General features: G+C 43.4%; 1 protein-coding gene across 1 annotated transcript in view; it reads left to right on the top strand.

Moving 5' to 3' along the window:
• LOC112217519 (5'-nucleotidase domain-containing protein 1) overlaps positions 1-21,167 on the top strand; it is a 52,426-nt gene that overhangs the window by 18,932 nt on the left and 12,327 nt on the right. The window contains exons 7-8 of the mRNA XM_024377849.2: positions 14,864-15,038; positions 17,512-17,609. Coding sequence (XP_024233617.1) covers positions 14,864-15,038; positions 17,512-17,609 — 273 coding nt within the window. The remainder of the gene's footprint in view (positions 1-14,863; positions 15,039-17,511; positions 17,610-21,167) is intronic.

The following is a 21,167-nucleotide window of genomic DNA, read 5'->3' as shown; positions in this document are numbered from 1 at the left end:
ACCAAAGTACGTTCATCTCTAGGAGACAGAACACTTCTCCTTCCTGAGAGGTATGATGGCTGCATGGTCCCATGGTGTTTATACTTGCGTACTACTGTTTGTACAGATGAACATGGTACCTTCAGGCGTTTGGAAATTACTCCCAAGGATGAATCAGACTTACGGAGGTCTACAATGTTTTTTTCAGAGGTCTTGGCTGATTTATTTTGATTTTCCCATGATGCCAAGCAAAGAGGCACTGAGTTTGAAGGTAGGTTTTGAAATGCATCCACAGGTACACCTCCAATTGACTGAAATTATGTCAATTAGCCTATCAGAAGCTTCTAAAGCCATGACATCATTTTCTGGATTTTTCCAAGCTGTTCAAAGGCGCAGTCAACTTAGTGTATGTGAACTTCTGACCCACTGGAATTGTGATGAAAAAGAACACAGTGTACCTTTTCATGAAACTATTCACATCCAGAAAAATGTGAAACTCATTGAGACCACCTCAATTCAATTTAGGATCAAAAACAAGACTTCTGTGTCGGCAACCATTTTTTATATAATTTATGACTCTAGGTTTCAGGAAATGGCAGTTACAGGTAAATTGTCCAACTTCCTTAAGCCTACATCAGCACCACCTTATCGGAAAATAAGGCGAGAGCCCTAATTTGTACATTTAAATGTATTTCTAGTCAGCTACTAAAGAGTAGCCAATTACCAAGTACCCATGAATCTATAGCCTACCATTGTTACTGAGGCAGTCTTCTGCTCACATCATTATTAGGCTAAATAAGATCCATTTGCCTGTGATTTGAACAGTGTGGGTGTTGCACGCACGCCTTTTGTGGGGTCCGCGGGGCAGTTCCCCAAATGGCATCTAGCACCAGGCACTGCTAGTGATGTGGCAGTCTGACAAAGGCAAAGACGTGGAGTCCCAGATTGTTTAGATAAGCTACAGTAAGTGGCAGTGTTTAGAAACTTTCACTCAACTTGAGGTGAAGGTCGTGAAGTCCACTTCCTCCACTTGAAAAGGCTCAAGTTGTTTCTCCACAAATCATAAACCAATCGTTGGTGATGCAAAGGGAGCATGTGAGATATGAGCCAGGTTTAACTTGCATTGGGCTCTATAACTGCACTTTAATGAGCACTGGTGAAGGCTTGTTAACCATGTCCCCGATGTAATCACTATGAAGGCATGAAAGTCAGGTTCGCTCTGTGGAAGTATTTTTGACTTAGCAAAGGAAAACAAAGTGATGAATGGAACCCTCAATTCTTCTTGGTGTTTTCAGCAATTAAGCCAGAATTAATCAAATATAGCCAGCCATCATCAGCAAAAATGGTTGTACTAAGACTGCTTATTTTGAAGTATTTTGGTGCAAGGAAAAAGTGACGTTTTGCTTTAGGGTTGTGATTTGCTGATTTGGTAAATACCAGTGAGCTTACATTTGCTTTTCAAGATACTGGTGATGACAATGAAGTGTCACGCTAAATGAGAGAATGAAAATGATCACCAAACAACTGTACATGCATGTCACCAAGGGAAAGTGTATTAGCCTAGTCCACATGTTGTTAAAAGTGGATTAAAGAAAGATGTGTGTTACTGGCAAAAAATAAACAGAACCACTGGAACAACTATACTTATATTTTACTGCACATTGGGGACACCAGCACATGCAGCCTACTCCACCACTTTGCCTGAGTTTTACGGAGTGACTGGGAGGAGCACACATGAGAATATACATTTTTAATTGTGCCAGTAAACTGGGGTAAGGCAACACTGAAATGTGCTTGGTTGCCCTGGCAATCCTGCAGATCTAAATAAGAACTAGTCTGTTAGCTAATGCTTGTCAAGGGTAGCATTTAAAGGCAGAAAATATCAAACTAGGCCACATCCTTGACCACCCTTTGCCCTTCGTGTGTTCCATATATAGATTTGCCAAACTTGTTTTTCTACCCTTAGTTTGACCATTCTTTGTTGTTCCTATTTCTTGGGTCAGTTTCCGCAGGCGCAGGTTAAGCCTACAGCAGGACTAAAAAGCATTCTCAATAGAGAATATCCATATAGTTTTAGTCCTGGTTTAGGCTTAATCTGTGTCTGGGAAACCGCCCCTGTACTCTGTTCCTTTACAACAACAAAAATGTATAGCACCCTTCAAATGTAATAAACACCAGAGCAGAACGGCTTCAAAGTATTTCTGAGCTGTGAGTCTTTTTATATATATATATTTTATATACTTATTCAACCAAACTAATGTTATAAATCACAAGAACAGTCTTTAGCCATGGTCCATAGGTGCAATCTGTCAAGATTCAAACTGCTCTGGTCAACGGGGTAGGGGGAAAAAATGAAGTTTATGGCTTGGCATATACTAAAGCTGAGGAACTTACGCACATCCAGGTACTTTTTTGCAGATGCTAGAGTTCTAGGTGAATCCCTGAAAAATAAGAAGGGAAACAGCGCACACTGCTGTTCATGTTCCCAGGTGATTTTGTTGCAATATGTTGACCCTTAGGTCTCCACGGATCCCTGGTGAAGACCTAAGGGTCGAAGCGTTCTAACGATAAAGTCCCCTGGGAACATGAACAGCAGTGTGCAGGTGTTTTCCTATTTATTTTTCATAGACATGGCATGTGCCTTCAAATTCTATCTAATTAAAGTTTCCCTCACTACAGTCCACCGCAGCCGTGATGAGTGAGCCACGCCGTTTACCGACCTTTACCTCCTGAAATGGTATTTATTTTCTGAGTAACTACCTGGTCTAACACAAGGGCCCCAACTGGAGTGGAAGGACACTTGATTACCAAAGGGTATATTTTTCTCACCTCAGCTTATCTAAAGCCATCTGTGCGGCATTGTCATCACTGTCTACTTGGGTTCCTCAAGTGGATTTGCTTGGTGGTCATCCATATTTCATCCATCTGTATCCATTCAGACTCTGGGCTAAAAGTAGTAATTGATCTGGTCGGGACTGCTCTTGATCAGGACGGTCACCAGACTTTGGCGCACTGTCAAATGAAACTTTGGTACACTTGTGAAATTTGAATGAGCAAAATCATTTTTTCTTCTGTGACCTGGTTGTAATCTTTTTAAGCACGCATATGCAATGGTTTAATCTTGCAGCCTACTTGTCGTGAATTGAGCGTGTGCATGCAGCCCGTGTTGACATAGCAACGGTATCCATGTTTTTACAGCTTTGTAAAGCTACATGTTAAACTTGGTACCATGAAGTCATTCATGTCGTCACACACTGTATGTTCCGAACGATACGACAGTGGAAAACTGGGCAGAAAGGTCATTTGGCTGTCTAGGTTTACATTTACAGTGCACCCATAACAACTGTGAATTGAGTTGTCCAATGCTTATTTGCAGAAACATGAAAGGAGTGAATCATTGAGGCATTGTACTATAGTAGAAGATCCCAGGCTCTCTGGTCTTTATTTCTAGCAGTCATTGTGGCCAGACTGCTACAGTACTCTCTGAGTGCTCTGTGTTGTATCCACTATCCATAACTCTTGGTTTATTTCAGTGGCATGGCCATAGTTATCACAATTTTCTGCTTTTATGTTTTTTAAGGTTGTCTTTGAAATGAGGTAGAAGCTTTTTTTCAGGGTTGTGTCCATATACAGGAAGGGCACAATTTGCATCTGCTTGTCTCTGAGGAGTGTGTATCTCTAGTTGTGTCAACAGCATTTCCCATTTTCATTAGGGAGACACAGCTTCTTATTTGACCAATTAACATAAACACTCCATATTGTTAAGACTTTCAGGTTTTGGTTCTTGAATATTTTAATCCATTGTATGGTTTAGTTCATATTTTTGTTTGATAATGGCAAGTAGGGTAGGGTGCAAGTATGGTGACCAGTGTGGCGTAATAAATTTACGTCTGTTTTCATACGACTTCTGGTAAGGCATCATTCTTCAAAGGGTGGGAATGTATACTGTTATGTCTGACACTCCAAATTATGTCCCAGTTTAGTTTGTTCTTTGATCTGTGCTAGATTAGTGAGATTAGTCAAGCTTCTGTTTTGCATGCAACAATAACAGCAGAAGTACAGGTGTAGGATCTTAATTTGACTCATATTGTCACATTTGAACGTTTAGTCCGTAATGTTGCTTGATCAGTGGTTAGGCTTAGGTATTTTATTAGTAGCCCCATTAGCTGTCGCCAAGGCACCAGCTACTTTCCCTGGGCTGGCCAAAAGTAAGCTACATGAAAAGTGCAATGCTGTTAATGTAACGGTGTGTTAGTGTTGGTTTTCAGTGAATTTATGTCAATCACGAAGCTCATCCACATGTGCAGGAAATCTCTTGGCAACAAAAGATGGATGAAATTAAGATCCTACATCTGTACATACTGTGCAAAACCAAATAGACCAGAAAGTCATTGTAGACTTAAGCAGCCATACTTCTAAAGTTTATTTGATCAGAAACATGAGTTCAGCATGTTTATATTCATCAAGAGTCAAATGTTTCACTGACATGCAACCATTAGGTGGCCTCTTTAGGGGTGTGAAAAGTCAGTTGTCATTCAGCACTATTTTCAGTATCCCTGTTAGCAATTCGGGTTTAACTGTGTTGCACTGTACGGTAGCACCTTGATGTTGCCATAAATCATACTGTATGATGGATCGCATGAATAGGGCTTGCACAATTAATATATAACCGTGTAACCGACAGTTATGGATAAAGACCGTCACGAACAGCTCAATGAATGACCACAATGCAGCAGCAGCACACATAGAAATAAAATGAATAGAACAGGCTTGGAACTTCTAACCCTGGCAGTTTGACTGGTAAACTCAGGGGTACACTTGCAATGGCTGCCTGGTATTGTTATGCAATCATTTCCACGGTAATGTAGAATGTTCATTCAAAATCATCCAATAGACGCGGCAAAGGGATCGATGGAACACAGACCTTTCCATTGACCAGATGGCCGCACATTCAGCAAATCTGATCTACCAAAGTGGATATCCGTCAAATCCGTCACGGTAGATGTATTGTAACAGGTCACCAATGTGGTTACTTAAGTCTGATGAGGATATATTTGGCTGTTTTCGCTGCATAACTTTTAGAAGTTGTCCCTTTTCAGGTTTAGAAGAAGTGACTTCTAAATGCTAACTCCCAGTCGTATAAGCTGGCAGCATAGCTAGCATACAGAAATCGGTGGTGGTAGTCTGTCTTTAATGCAGTTGATTGGTGACGATGACATGAACATGTGTTGACATCCATACAAGCATTATACTCCAATTTTTGCCTCAACAGTGTGACATACACATATAAACAATAGCCTAAATGTGGCCTAATTTTGCTGGGGGGCAATAAAGAGATTGTTGATCTTTCCCCCATGGCCTTTGCCGCCACACGTTTCCATGGCAATTCCATTGTTTTGGTCGAGTTCGATTGACCTCTTCACCGCATCTATGCGCTGTATTTTTTTGCAATGTCAGTTGAATCAACAGATCACAGCAAATATTTGAGCATATATTTTACTTCCTGCTTTGCTCCTATAGGTACACTTGCAATGGCTGCCAGTCCACCCGTTATGCCACCATTGACTTGAATGGCAGCACATGCAGTCAGGAATGGAGGAGAGGAGAACATGTGCCGTTTTTTTTTTTGCTACAGTGATTACTTGCCAATTACCGTCATCCTAAATTCAATGAACGTCATAGCCCTACTCATGAATCCCACTTACGGTGTCTCTACCACTACCTATAAATAACTGTCTCTTTTGGGGCTAGGGACATGCCCAGTGGCAGATCTGAAAGCATTATTTATGGAGATTGTACCTTTAGACAGGGGGGGATCACTCATCTCATCTCCTTAAGTGCCATAAGCCTCTGTTATTAAAACAGAACCTGGCTGGACTTGCTGCTTGTTGGGACTTTTCACTTTCTGTTTCAGTCCTTTTTGCCTCCTTTTTCCCCCCTTCCTGACTCAGCAGTTTTGTGACCAGTAGCTTCCACCTGGGAGGAGCATCATACCGTTTGTATTTCTGTATTTTGAAAGTTAAATATCTTGAAAACTTGATTGCTAACATGCAAAACATTTTAGGACTATATCCGGGGCCTAAAATGAACACCCGCCAATGTCCACATGTGGGTAGATTTAGATCTAATTTACTTGAAAGGAAAGTCTACTGAACTGAGACTTTGTCCTTTTGTTTCTTGGCTTTTGAAAATGTTTGTTTTTTCACAAGCTAGGTTGTTTTTCAATGTTTGAGTTTCAACTTTTAGGGAAGAGACGACAGCGCGGCTACTAGTCCGACTCAATCTCACAGGCACAAATATGACTTGAGTTGCCTAACCATGGTAACCCTTAACAGGGCAGGTGAACATTTGTGTCTCATCTGTGAAACTTTGGTACTTTTTTTATTAAACAGTATATACCACATTACTTCTTAATAGTAATACATTTTTTTGTGTTTTGTTGGTGTAATTTTAGCTTTTAAAAAAGTATATTTTGGTGCAGCTCAAATTGTCTGCTATAATGAAAGGCACCTGTGAAAGAAAACTGAAGGAGCCATTGTTTACCTATTTTGTTGTGCCTTTTGTTACATTTGTATTGGTGTTTTGTGTCCGATGCGCTCAGGGTGTTGTTTGCGGCATCACGAGCCTATCATTGTAGCCTCTCATTTTAGTTCCCCTGTGAGAACCATGAGCACGAGCTGACGGTAGTCGAAGCCCGCTAGCTGCCTACCTACCAAAGGTTGCATGCACCGTGTCTATTACGATGTAGAAAAATGCACGTCTCTCAACCTTTCGATAGTTATCCATATTTCCGGAGCTTCATCCTTTATGTGTGTTTTTGGAAAATGCCAAAACTTTGGCGATAACAAAAGATGGCAAGGTCAAAGATACTGGTTTCTATCTGTGGTGAAATTTTCCCTAAGTGCCTATGACAAATCCAGCTCCAAAACCTAGCCAGCTAGCTAATCTTTTGAATACAGTGTAGTGAAAAAAAAAACACAGCAACAGAAAACATTAGCTACTGTAGCTAGATAAGGTTAGCATGCTAGCTAGATACACTTTCAGCTGTCAGTGCCCTATTTGTGGATATTTCTTCACTCCATGTGGAAATCACCTCACCTCACCATTCCATCCCACCCCCAATTTGTGAATATGTATAAGTAGCCTGAGTCAATCTTTGGAGGTGGCACCTAAACAAGCATTTTCGCTCTAGAACAGGAATTACATTGATATAGGGGCGGCATTGCCCTCTGAGGTCCTTTAACGTAACAGACACATGCATCTCATGGGCATGGACATCTTGTAATCAGAGTATTCCCGCTAGATAATATTAGAGGGCTAGTGTTACGTATGGGCATTAGGGTTATCTTTTGCAATACTAGGCCATGCCATGATATTTGCAGCAAATAATCCAGGTTTTTCACCCTGATGTGTATGGGGAGTATAAAATGAGATGAGGCTTCACTTCCCTGAAGATCAGATCCTAAATGCAGCTCTACCCAACTCTTCTTTTTCTAAGATGTCCCATGCTAAATATAGTCTCGGTTTTATATAATGACAGATTGCAATGTCCACACTTTTGGGGGAGAGTGACTATGCAACTGACATCAGTTTCCCCAAGCTATAGTAACTGCACATTGGTGTCCCAAATCCACTATCCATTCATCTCAATTGCCATCTATTGTTCTTCATGTATCACTTTTCTGTCTTTTCTTTTTTTAAATACACTGAACCAAAAATATTTTACTGAGTTACAGTTCATATTTCTTAAATCAGTCAATTGATATACATTCCTTAGGCCCTGATCTATAGGAATACAGATATGCATCTGTTTGTCACAGATACGTAAAAAAAAAAAAAATTAGGGGCGGGGATCAGAAAACCAGTCAGTATCTGCTGTTACCACCGTTTGCCTCATACAGCGTGACACATCTCTTTTGCATATAGTTGATCAGGCTGTAGATTGTGGCCTGTGGAATGTTGTCTCACTTCTCTTCAATGGCTTGTGTGAAGTTTCTGGATATTGGCGAGAACTGGAACACGCTCGTGTACACATCGTTCCAGAGCATCCCAAACGTGCTCATTTGGTGACATGTTGGTACATTGGGACATTTTCAGTTTCCAAGAATTGTGTACAGATCCTTGCAACATGGGGCCGTGAATTATCATGCTGAAACATGAGGTGATGGAGGCGGATGAATGGCACGACAATGAGCCTCAGGATCTCTTCATGGTATCTCTGTGCATTCAAATGACCATCAGCAAAATCCCAAATTGTGTTCGTTGTCTGTAGCTTATGCCTGCCCAAACCATACAGCCACAATGGGGCACTCTGTTCACAACGTTGACATCAGCAAACCGCTCACTCGCACGACGCCATATACACTGTTTGCCATCTGTACGGCACAGTTGGAATCGAGATTCGGCAGTGAAGAGCACACTTCTTCAGCGTGCAAGTGGCAATCAAAGTTGAGCATTTGCCCATTGAAGTCTGTTACGACGCCGAGCACGCAGATGAGCTTCCCTGAGACAGTTTCTAACAATTTCTGCAGAAATGATTCAGCCTTGTATTGTCCCCAGCACAAGGTGCACCTGTGTAATGATCATGATGTTTAATCAGCTTCTTGATATGCCACACCTGTCAGGTGAATGGATTGTCTTGGCAAAGGAGAAATGCTCACCTAACAGGGATGTAAACACATTTGTGCACAACATTTTTGAAAAATAATCATTTTTTTTCTGGGACGTTTTATTTCAGCTCATGAAACATGGGACCAACACTTTACATGTTGCGTTTATATATATTTTTCAGTATATCTCAATATATCATCACAACAGACTTGGTGAGCTGGTGTCCTTTTGAAAGGTGCTTATCTCTGTGGAAGGACTTGCCTTCATAATGTCTGTGGTATCAGGTGCCAGGGTGGCAGACATCAGCCCCAGGCCTTCAGTTTTCGCATGCTCTCTTGTGGTCTTAATCACATGCAAATCCCCGCCTAGTATCATCTTTTTAAACTCAGACACTAAAGGATACTGTCTGATGATACAGATGGCACCCAATCCTGAAGACACAGATGTATGTTGAACCATCTTACAAAATGTTTGTGTCCATTCGCTACGGTAGACGCAGAAGGAAAAACAGATAAAATAAGAGTCTTTGGCTTTCTTGAACCATGCCATTATTGTTACCATGGGTCACAAATTAAGATTATCCTCGTCTTTTTGCTGGCCTCAAAGAGATAGAGAAATGCGTCATGGGACATGATGCAGCAATTTGTGGTCAGTCTTCTAAAAATGGCCAATGCTCGGCCGCTGGTGGCAGTTGCCACATTTTCCCCAGGGTACAAGCAGGTGGAGCCAAACATATCCCCATGTTACCCTAGATTATAGCTTCCCTCTAAACGATTTATACACGGTCATGTAGTTGTTATCTATTAACGTCAATTAGGACTACGTAAATGCACAGTGTATCTTCGTTTTGATAACCTATGTCTTCCCTGTTGATTCTGTTGATGGTAAGGAAAATGCTTGTGCGACTCGAGCTCTTTCCCCTTCACTTGTGTTGCAGCTGTTTGTGCGTCGACTGAGCACTGCCCTAATTTGCACTGTAACCGTTGATTTGTTCATCCTGTCGTCGGTCTTTGATGTCTGTGAGAGAGAGAGAGAGAGAGAGAGAGAGAGAGCTGGTCTGTTGGACGTGGTGCTGGCCTCCGATGCTGGGCAGTGCTCCAATCAGGCCTCCCCCCCTCTTACTGTTACTGTGCCCAGCCCCAGGCTTCAGGTGGAAGGGAGCATTCCCCACATATTCACTTTTAAAGCCACGTAAACACACACACACACACAGGTTGATAGATTGATCAAAGGGTCCTCTTTTCTGTGCGCCACCATACCACTATGCCCCTAAAATAATTTTTGGGCTGACTGTTTAAATAGCTCTGATGCATCAAGCTAGGCAAATGAATAAGGAAGGATATGACTTCTCCTTTACAATTTCAACCAGAGAGGAAGGGAGGAAGCGAAGCCTATTCAAGTTGTGAGTGTTTTGAAGGCATCCGTGTATCCGTATCTTGAGTTTTAAACGTGAGAATCATTGGATACAGTAGGTACAGTGTATAGCCGTGTTTAACGCTCTGTCCCAAGTGGCGCCCTATATAACGCACTACTTTTGACTGGAGTCATATGGGCCCTGCCCAGAGTCATTTGGGCCCTGGTCAAAAGTAGTGCACCACATGGGGAATAGTGTCTTATTTGGGACGCGACCTGGGTGTCTTAACTGTAGCAGGGTGGCATTCCAGAGGGAGAGTGGGGTCCTGCAGGGTCCACCCAGCAGAGGTTGTCAGGCGGGCCAGGCAGACACTTTGTACGCTGGCCAGGGAGGCCTGTTCTGTTTATTTGGAGATGAAATGGAGCGTGAGGAAAAACACTGGCGGGAACGACGGGCCTGGAGATCACAGCCAGATGTTTGTGAAATGATCCCAGCACCCTTTTTTCATAATTTCATAAAACTACTGGAGGATATCACATTAATCCGTTTGGCCCAGTGTTTATGTGTAGTCTTTCATAGGACACAATTGAATGAGAATCTGAAGAGTTGGTTGTGCGACTGATTTGTGCTGTTCAGTATCTGTTTGATTTTTTTGGTCCAATGCTGCCCTCTGCTGTTAAAGTCAGCTTTACAAAACTTGTAACATGATAAATAAAGCTTCCACAGTTGTTTTCCTTTTGGCCTTACTAAATATATGCTTTTCTGTGTAATGCATGCTTTGTTCTTTTGGAAACATTCGGAGTGTCTGATCTCGGGCACCAATCTCCCCTGTCGGAAGGCTTGTACTTCATTAGGGTTGGTCTTGTTCTTGCTTAATGCAATGTTTCTGTTGTACCACATGATGGCAGCATGCGCAAATCTTTCACAGCCTGGAAGTCCTGTTTGTTTTGTGGAAGCGGAGGGTCATTTTCAGTACAGAGAGGAGCTTGACAAAAATGTTTATTTTCTTTACACCATGTGGGAGCTGTAACAGATGCCCTTTAGTCTTTCACCTGTATATATGCATGTTGCATATGGAAACACAACTCCTTCATAGTACGCGGATGTGAGACTGTTTGTATTTGGCATTTCACCTCCGACGCATTGACATTGCATTTGACTAGGTAGAGATTTTTAAAAAATGTAACCCTTATTTAACTAGGCAAATCAGTTAAGATCAAATTCTTATTTACAATGGCGGCCTACCCCGGCCAAACCCGGACGACGTTGGGCCAATTGTGCGCCGCCCTATGGGACTCCCAATCACGTCCGGTTGTGATACAGCCTGGAATCGAACCAGGGTCTGTAGTAACACCTCTTGCATTGAGATGCAGTGCCTTCGACCGCTACGCCACTCGGGAGATCTAGGATCAGCTTCCCCTCCCATCATCCTAACCTTAACCATAGTGGAGAAGATGCAAAACTGACCCAAGATCATCGTCTAGGGGCAACTTCACCCTACTCCCACGCTATGCAGCTAGCTATTTATCCATGAGCCTCTGGTGTTTGTAGCATATGATGACCTCTGGTGAGGTGAGGCCTGTGTTGCCTTGAGAGTGGGAGAGAGGGAGTGGAGAAGAGGGTGAGTGGGTGTGAGTGTGCTCTCCTACCCCTGCTGGCTGTAGTTTGGGCACTGTGATGCTTCCTCCCTAAGTGCTCCTCCCATCTCCTCTCTGTGCCAGGGTAAACTCCTGGCCTGATGAATACACTCCCTACTCATCTGCACCCGGGATGTTTCCCTAAGCCTTCTTTTCTCCTACTCGTGAAAAAAAGCAGCGCTACTTCTCACGTATATTGGCCCGCATTTTACTGCTCCACAGCAAATTCAACTATGTCCGGTTTCAATAAGCTTGCATGTGTCCATGTTCATTTTCAATTTGGCCTTAGACTTGTCGTATTCACAGGAGACAACCAAATGCATTCCTGTTTGGGTACTTCGATGCGACATATTCCATGGATTCCTCTCCTCAGACAAAGTAGTAGAAAAGCGTGTGTTGCCGTGCTGTATCAAATGACTCCTTCACATTATAATGTATTTATTGCTTTTGATGCTTCCATTCATCAGGGTTTTTTCAGTACGGCCGGTCAAGTGGGATGGTTTGACTGAGATCAGAGCAGAGTACCATATTTAGCTCTGGCCTACTATCTTGGGCACAGCAGGGGATCTTTAAAGAGCAGGCTGCCCGAATCGCTGTCTCTCTGTGGGGGTGGGAGATGACCCACACATTCCCCTAACCGCCTGCTGCTTCCTGTGACATGGCTCAGGGAGTGGGTGTCCCAGACAGTCCTAGTGCCGTTGTACTAATCGGTTTCCCCCGTCCACTCTGTTTCATTCTACATGAGCTAGTCCTTTCCTTCATTCCAATCAGACCAGTCAGCGTCAGAGTGTCTCAGGACAGTGTTTCATTATCCTGGGAAGACTTAGGCTGCATCACACATGGTCCCCTATTCCCTTTATAGTGCACTACTTTTGACTTTTTGATCAGGGCCCATAGGGCTCCGGTCAAAAGAAGTGCCCTATATAAGGAACAGGGTGGCATTTGGGATGCATACTAAGTGTGTCTGGTGCTTATTATTCTCTAATGAAAACCATAGACTGGCTGAGAGCCTTCGAACTTCAAACAGACAATCCACTGGGTTAGAAGGGGAGTTGTGTCTGTCTTCTGACCTGGCCTGCCAGGATGTCACACAGCCGTGTTGAATATTATTCATCCACTTGGTCAGGGCTGTCTGCCAAATTACTTTTGTAATACTCCAACCTTTACGTGGAAAATCGAACAAGCGGAAGATCATCACTTAAATGTTACTCACAAGTTGTTGTTTATGAGAAAAATAGATGCTCTGTGTCTCGATGATTGTTTCACAAAGTCTTAGAAGAAGACCGCTTTTTAAAAAGAGAGAGCGGTTTGCTAATGTTCAACACTCCCCGTTGAATTGTTGTCATGAAATTGCTTTGTTCTCTGTCCAGGCATGCTTACACTGTGTGTGTGTGTGTGTGTGTGTGTGTGTGTGTGTGTGTGTGTGTGTGTGTGTGTGTGTGTGTGTGTGTGTGTGTGTGTGTGTGTTTTTTTTTCTTCTTCAATCTACACACAATACCCCATAACGACTAAGCAGAAACTGTTTTTTTTCTTTTGACATTTTATTTAAGAAAATAATACAACTGAAATATGACATTTACATAAGTATTCAGACCCTTTGCTATGAGACTCGAAATTGAACTCAGGTGCATCCTGTTTCCACTGATCATCCTTGAGATGTTTCTACCAATTGACATGATCCCACTCACACACCTGTCTATATAAGGTCCCACAGTTAACAGTGCATGTCAGAGCAAAAGCCAAGCCATGGGTTCAAAGGAATTGTCCGTAGTGCTCCGAGAGAGGATTGTGTTGAGGCACAGATCTGGGGAAGGGTACCGAACAATTTCTGCAGCATTTGAAGGTCCCCAAGAACACAGTGGCCTCCATCATTCTTAATTGAAAGAAGTTTGGAACCAACCAGACTCTTCCTAGAGCTGGCTTCACAGCCAAACTGAGCAATCAGGGGAGAAGGGCGTTGGTCAGTGAGGTCACTCTGACAGAGCTCCAGACTTCCTCTGTAGAGATAGGAGAACCTTCCAGAAGGACAACAATCTCTGTAGCACGCCACCAATTAGGACTATTGAAGAGTGGCCAGACGGAAGACACTCCTCAGTAAAAGGCACATGACAGCCTGCTTTGAGTTTGCCAAAAGGCACCTAAAGGACTTTCAGACCATGAGAAACAACACTCTCTGGTCTGATGAAACCAAGTTTAAACTCTTTGGCCTGAATGCCAAGCATCACGTCTGGAGGAAACTTGGCACCATACCTACAGTGAAGCATGGTGATGGCAGCATCATGCTGTGGGGATGTTTGTCAGCGGCAGGGACTGGGAGACTAGTCAGGATCGAGGGAAATATGAACAAAGCAAAGTACAGCGAGACTCTTGAAGAAAACCTGCTCCAGAACGCTCAGAAACTCAGACTGGGGGCGAAGGTTCACCTTCCAACATGACAACGACCCTAAGCACACAGGCAAGACAATGCAGGAGTGGCTTCGGGACAAGTCTCTGAATGTCCGGAGAAGTCTCTGAATGCCAGGCAATTTATGAACTTTGATCTCCACTATAAAAAAGTATCTAGACATTATCTCACATTTCTTTGAGACTAACATTTAGTTTTCAACCGCAGAGATTTGTATACACATTGCTGTCTGTCTGTGTTGTGTTGTTGCCTAGCTCCTCTGAACAACAGTGTCCTGACAAGAGAGCACATGTTCTATGCCAGGTGAAATCGCGCCTCATTAGCTCATTGTTATGGATTTATCCAAATAAATATCACTAGAAAATAGCTTATGCAAAGGCAGCTACTTTGTTGTTATTCTGGCTGCATTGTTTGACGTGACTAAATTAGTCGTAGTTGGCTAACTAGCAAGCAAGGGATAACATTTAGAATGAACGACTGGGTAGCGTCTCTGGCAATCGATAAAAAATCAGTCGGCTTGGGTAGCAACCCTAGATTTGTGTCGGGACTATATCTTGTGGAAGGACAAAATAGTATGAATAAATTCATCAAAACAACGTTTTTAATGAAAATGTCAATCATTATTATTATTAGTAGTAGTATTTGAATATGTTAGTAACCCTTTGTATAAAAATGATAATGCCCTATATGGCCGGTCCTCAACCCGTGCCATATGTCTCCCAAACACAGGCTTCGAGGGCATTATCACTCAAAATAATGCCCTCTCTAGAATGCCCTTCAAGCCAATCAGAAAGGAGTATTCAACAATGCCATGGTATAAGTGAAGTTATTACATGTGCATGGTTAGATGTTTTTTTGTTTTGTTTGCCTGTCCCTCAGAGGATGCAGGATGGTACTTCCCCAGTGTAAAGAGGGACCCTGGCCGTTACCTGCAGCCCTGCTCAGAGTCCGTCAAGACCTGGCTGAGGAGCATGAAGAGTGCTGGGAAGGTCCTCCTGCTGATCACCAGCTCCCACAGTGACTATTGCAGGCTCATCTGTGACCACATCCTGGGGTGAGTTAGTAGAGGGAATCGGTCTGGAGACCAGACCAGAGACCACACACTGCACTGACCGCATCCAGCCAGGTCCCAGGTTCCAGGGCCCAGCCAAGACCCAGCCTGCCTGTCTTTACCACCGTGTACCAACACTGCTTTTGACCAAATACCAATTGACACACTAGTCCCTATATAATGCACTACTTTTTGACCAGAGCTTATAGGGCTTTGGTCAAAAGTAGTGTACTATTTAGGGAGATGGGTGCCATTTGGGATACACAGCATAAACCACACCTCACTGGGGCCAGGCACTAACCAAACTGGTTGAGCCCCAATATGGGAGAGAATACCAGTCGGGGCTAAAGTCCAGACTTTTTTAATGGTTTTATGATGAGCCCCGACTGGTTTCAGCCCTACTGGCTCTTCTCCCGCATCCCACATTGCGTACAGCTCCCATATGCCTCTATCCCTCATTGCTTCAGTCACCCCCGGTTTTATATGGCTGTCTTGGGTTACAATCACCATCACACACCACTCACACCCTGGTCAGCTAGCCTGCTGACCTGCACACCCTCTCACCACTGTGCCCTGTCAGCTCTCATTCCCACCCAGCCCAGCAGAGATACAACAGCACATTAAACTAGTAAGTCTTCCCTATAACTTTGCCTGACCATATGCAATGGTGATGTTTGTCCTAGCCGGCTCTCCATAGACTCATTATTACTAGCTGTGGGCTGACCTAGACCAGAGGACTGGACTGTGTCAGTGGTGCCTCTCTCTCTCTCTGCAGTGTACACTATGTGGTCTAGGGTTATTGTTCTAGCCTAAACCCTCTTACACACTCGGTCAGGAGGCAAGAGGACGACTCGCGGAAAGCAAGACTGGTGCTGTGGCTGAATAGAATGCCTTAGTGAAGTGTCTCTGCCCATTATCTAAACAGCTAACAGACACACTCACACGTCACCAGTATTACTTCACAGTGGAGAACTTGATCATGAGTATTAATCCATCCAAGGCCATAGCCTAAATAGCGAAAGTAAGATTTGATGCCCATCTGGTAAGAAACCAACCACACAGATGATCTATTCTTCTGCTCCACTCTGCTATTATAGCTGACCGTTATGGAGAGTTAGACTCAGGGGAGAGAGGGGCGGTGGGGGCTGAAATCAACCGTTTGTTCTGAATGTCTACTAGGTCTCCGGGGACCTCTATGGCCCAGACTTTCCCCCACAGCCATTTCCTGTCAAACAGCCTGGCCTGGCTCGGCCCGGTCTCTGTTGTTCCCCCCCCTTCCCCTGTCTCTCCTCCACTGTTTCACTGGCCGCCCCCTTTCCTCCTCGCCACCTTTAACCCTCCGACATATGTCACCTCCCAAGGAGCCGCCATGTCAGGTGGGAGCCCGACTGTCTGTGCGCAATATAGTGTGTTCAGAGAATCAGTTTACAAGGCCTGAGGACGCCTGATTTATGTTGCGATAACTGAGGCGAGGAAATCGCACAGGCTGCGTCTTGTGGTAGCTCTGGGATAAGCTTTGCTTTGTTCTGCTGTACGGGCTGGCCTGCATGCTAATCCTCCTGTGTGTTGTGTTGTTGTCCACAGTAGCTGTTGTGGTAGGACAATGTCTGGCTTCACAGTCAACAGACTCAGATGTGTGACTCTTTCTCCTGCAGCCCCAGGCTGGAGTCTATGAGCTATATGCTTTTCGACACCTCTATAATGCATAGGCACTCCCCAGTGAAGAATGCCCTCTCACCTGATCTGACTTCTGTTTTCCGTCAGGAAGAACAACTCGTTTCCCCTGCCCTCTTAAAAGCCCACGCTTCTCTCGGTAGAGCAGTCTGGCAACTGTAGCCCTGCAGGCTGTGGGCCAGGGACGGAGAGCAGTCAGAAGTGTCACAACAAGACCAGGGCTGCCAGTCAGGCCCCTACCAACCAGGACCCATGGTCTGCTCCAGGAGTATCTAGGTGACTCCTTGGCATGGCCAGCCGTGGGAAGATGAAACCATAAGTCTACAACAGATATTTTTTATACTTCCCTGCTATGCTTTTTGCTGGCTAGAATAGGATGTAGCGATAATGTTATGCTATGTCAGGAATATGTTTGACTAGCTCCTAAGGATGCAACCCTGGTCTGTATGTCTGCTAGCTAGTGCTTGGAGCTGGACACTGATGCTGACCTAGTGTTAATAATCCCTATGAGTGTATGTGTTTGTCTTTTTTTGGTCTGTTGTGAGTTTATTTCTCTCTGGGGAAATGTTGATATTGTTCCCTAACATTTCCCTCCGTTCCCTTTCCATAAATGCACTGTTTATGGTTGACTGGTTTTCATCAGCTTCCTAATGTTTAGTTCAAGCAATGTTTTTTTTTTAAATGTTCTTGTGCTTAACAGGAATGGCGTCCAAACTTTGGATGGCGTCCAAACTTTGACCTTACACTAAGCCTGTATTTGTTTGTAATAATCAGATGGATCGTTTCTCATTGGCTATTGCAGGAAGGACTGGGAGGAGCTGTTTGACATCATCATCACCAACGCCTTGAAGCCTGGGTTCTTCTCCCTGGTGCCCCAACAGAGGCCCTTCAGGACTCTGGGTGAGTTCCTGCCGGCCTGCCTATCTGTAATGTCTGCCTTTTCACACAAGATACCTGATGTACAGTACACTTCACACCAACACTAAGCACTGTGGAACAGCCCTTTGCCTTCATCAAAAAGAGCGTTGCAGGGCTGTAGATTTTACACCCCAATGGGATCTCATGATGGTGATTACTGAAACTTATCGTGGGGGGCAGGTCTCAGGTTGGACTCATTGGCAGTCAGGATTGTTAGTCTCCATTGAGTGATGTTAACACACCAGGTTCCCATTATCCAACAGTCAGGAGATAAAGCTGTGTTCAGAGATAAAATACCAGTTCTTCCAACTAGCATGGAGGTGAGTCTTCAGACGTTTAAGGATTTAAAAAAATATTTATTTAACTAGGCAAGTCAGTTAAGAACAAATTCTTATTTATAATGACAGCCTAACTCGGCCAGACCCTCCCCTAACCCGGACGATGCTGGGCCAGTTTTGTGCCGCCCTATGGGACTTCCGATCACGGCCGGTTGTGATACAGCCCGGGATCGAACCAGGGTCTGTAGTGGCGCCTCTAGCTCTGAGATGAAGTGCCTTAGACCGCTGCGCCACTCGGGATAATTAGGAGTACGAAACTAGGGTATTTGGTGTAGTTTCCTGTTGCAGGATCACTTTTCTGGTTCTGATAAAATCAGAATACTTGTGGAGTTGGAGTCCAGAAAAAAAATCTGTGCATCTAATAATCTCTCAAAACCCAAGTGAAACCAGTAGGATAAACTAGCATCAAGACAGGTGGTGAACATCAAACTACAGATGTAGGATCTTCATTTGAGCCAATCTGCTACAGCAGGAGAATAATCCTGCAGCGACAGAAAAAGTGAATTTTTGTTGTGATTTTTATCATTTATGGACGTTTTTGTAGGGGAAAACCAAGTCTGAAATTTCAATATGGGAATTACAAACTTCAAGAAGCCTTTTTAAACCTCCAAATACACTACAAGTTTAAATGTACTGCATTGCAGAAAAGTGATCCTGCAACAGGGTGATCAAATTAAGATCCGACATCTTTTTTTGTTCATATTAGCTGTCAGTATTTTCTAATATGATCTGTGATCCACACATGGTCCCAGTTTTCCTGCTCAGGCAGTTTATATTTAATCCCGATCGGTTCCTGAAGGTGTGCACCGGCTCTGGAATGCTCCCCCATCTGGACTGCGTTCCCGCCAGGAATAACACTGGAGCGAAGCGTTATGTGTTGAAACACAATGACCCAGCCGCTCAAATATTCACTCCTCCTCCAGCCCTCGCCACGTTGGCAGATATAGCCTCAGTCAGTGGCTGGTTCTGTTCCATACTGGAGAGATATCTGATTTGATTTTCTTATTTCATCCATACAGAGATATTGGCCTCTGGGATATAACATCACTGTTGTGCACTACTTATGTGCCTCTATTGTAATGTTCTAAGTGTTGCTATAGTGATGCTGTTAAGTTGATCGGATAAAGCTGAGTTGACAAGGTCCGTCTTAGTTCAGGAGGTCAAAGGCTAGTTTACTATCAGAAGGTTGAAATGTTGTCCACATATACCGTGGGGACCGAAATGATTGACACCCTTAATAAAGATGAGAAAAAAGGACCGTAAAATAAATAATTAAAATACTGAGCTGTATTGTATGCTCCAAAGAAATGAGGAAACTATATTATTTTATACTATTACAATTGACCAGAGAAAGATATTTTGTTTAACAGGTAACATTTTTTTCTCTCAAAAAGGTAGGGGTCAAAATGATTGACACCCCTGTTTTCAATATCTTTTGATCCAGTACTTTACCTTGTAAAGATAACGGCACTGAGACTTTTTCTAAAATGTTTTATGAGATTGAGAACACATTTGGAGGGAACTTAGATCATTCCTCCATACATAATCTTTCCAGATCCTTGATATCCTTTGTCTGCGCTTGTAGACTGCCCTCTTCAATTCAAACCACAGGTTTTCAATGGGTTCGGAGACTGAGATGCCCATTGCAAAATTTAGATTTTGTGGCCAATTAACCATTTCTTTGTGGATGTTGATGTGTGCTAGAAGTTATTGTCTTGCTGGAAGATCCATTTGCGGCCAAGTCTCAGTCCCGTTATCCTCGCAAGGTGAGGTATTGAAAACGGGTGGAATATATATATATATATATATACTTTTGAGAAAAACTTGTATTTATTGTTAAACAAAATCTATTTTTCTAGGCAATTGTATTAGTATAATTCCCCAAAAAACTTTACCATACAATATAGCTCAGTATTTGAATGATTTATTTGGTAGTTTTTTGCTGATCTTTATCAAGGGTGTCAATCATTTCGGACCCCACTGTATGTATATATAGTCCAGTTTAATTTGTTGACATTTGGACACCTGCTCTTTCCATGACATAGTAGACTGACCAGGTGAAAGCTATGATCCCTTATTGATGTCACTTGTTAAATCTGTGTAGATGAAGGGGAGGAGACAGGTTAAAGAAGGATTTTTAAAGCCTTGAGACAATTGAGACATGGATTGAGAATGTGTGCCATTCAGAGGGTGAATGGGCAAAACAACAAGAACTGCAACGCTGCTGAGTTTTTAACACTCAACAGTTTCCGGTTTGTATCAACAATGGTCCACTGCCCAAAGGACATTCAGCCAATTTGACACAGCTGTGGGAAGCATTGGAGTCAACAAAGCCAGCATCCCTGTGGAACACTTTTGACACCTTGTAGAGTCCATGCCCTGACGAATTGAGGCTGTTCTGAGGGCAAAAGGGGGTGCAACTCAATATTAGGAAGGCGTTCCTAATGTTTTGTACACTCAGTGTATGTGTGCAGTTTTATGTCCAGAAATATTCAAGAGGTTATAGGTTATTTAATGCTCACTAATTCTGGACCTACCTAAAAAAAAAATGTAATCTCAATTTAGATATTTTTTTCCAACATCAGCCTCATTTGATGGAGTGGCTCAAATACTGTATGTGTGTCATTAAATGGGTTCCTACACAGGACAGGAGTAGCTACATTATATAATTCATAAGAGCTCAGTTCCTGCCAGGTACTGTATTAGACTGAGAGGTTTTATAAACCAATCCTTTAATTTGGCTGCTAGCATCAGACTCCTCCCAGCCTCTTATTAAGCGTGGGTTGCGTCCCACACGGCACCCTATTCTCTATATAGTGCACTACTTTTTGAACAGAACCCTATGGACCCTGGTCAAAAGTAGTGCACTGTATAGGCAGTAGGGTGCCATTTGAGACGAGACCATGGCCTTCAGCAGCCATTTGTCCAGAGGATGCCAGATCTCTCTAAATATTTGCCTGGTTACAGTGAAAACGACACAGGATTTCACATCCTAACAGGTGACCGGTATTCTTTGTGCACGCGCGCCTGTGTGTTTCTGTGCTCAGTTTTTCTGGGGTTCCAGAGACCACATACTCCTCATTCCACTTTCTCTTAAGGTCCCTGCATCCTCACAGCTGTTATACTGTGTGTGTGTGTGTGTGTGTGTGTGTGTGTGTGTGTGTGTGTGTGTGTGTGTGTGTGTGTGTGTGTGTGTGTGTGT

This window comes from Oncorhynchus tshawytscha, linkage group LG18 (genome assembly GCF_018296145.1).
Source record: "Oncorhynchus tshawytscha isolate Ot180627B linkage group LG18, Otsh_v2.0, whole genome shotgun sequence".
Lineage (NCBI taxonomy): Eukaryota > Metazoa > Chordata > Actinopteri > Salmoniformes > Salmonidae > Oncorhynchus > Oncorhynchus tshawytscha.
This window is presented reverse-complemented; position numbering and strand designations above follow the sequence as displayed.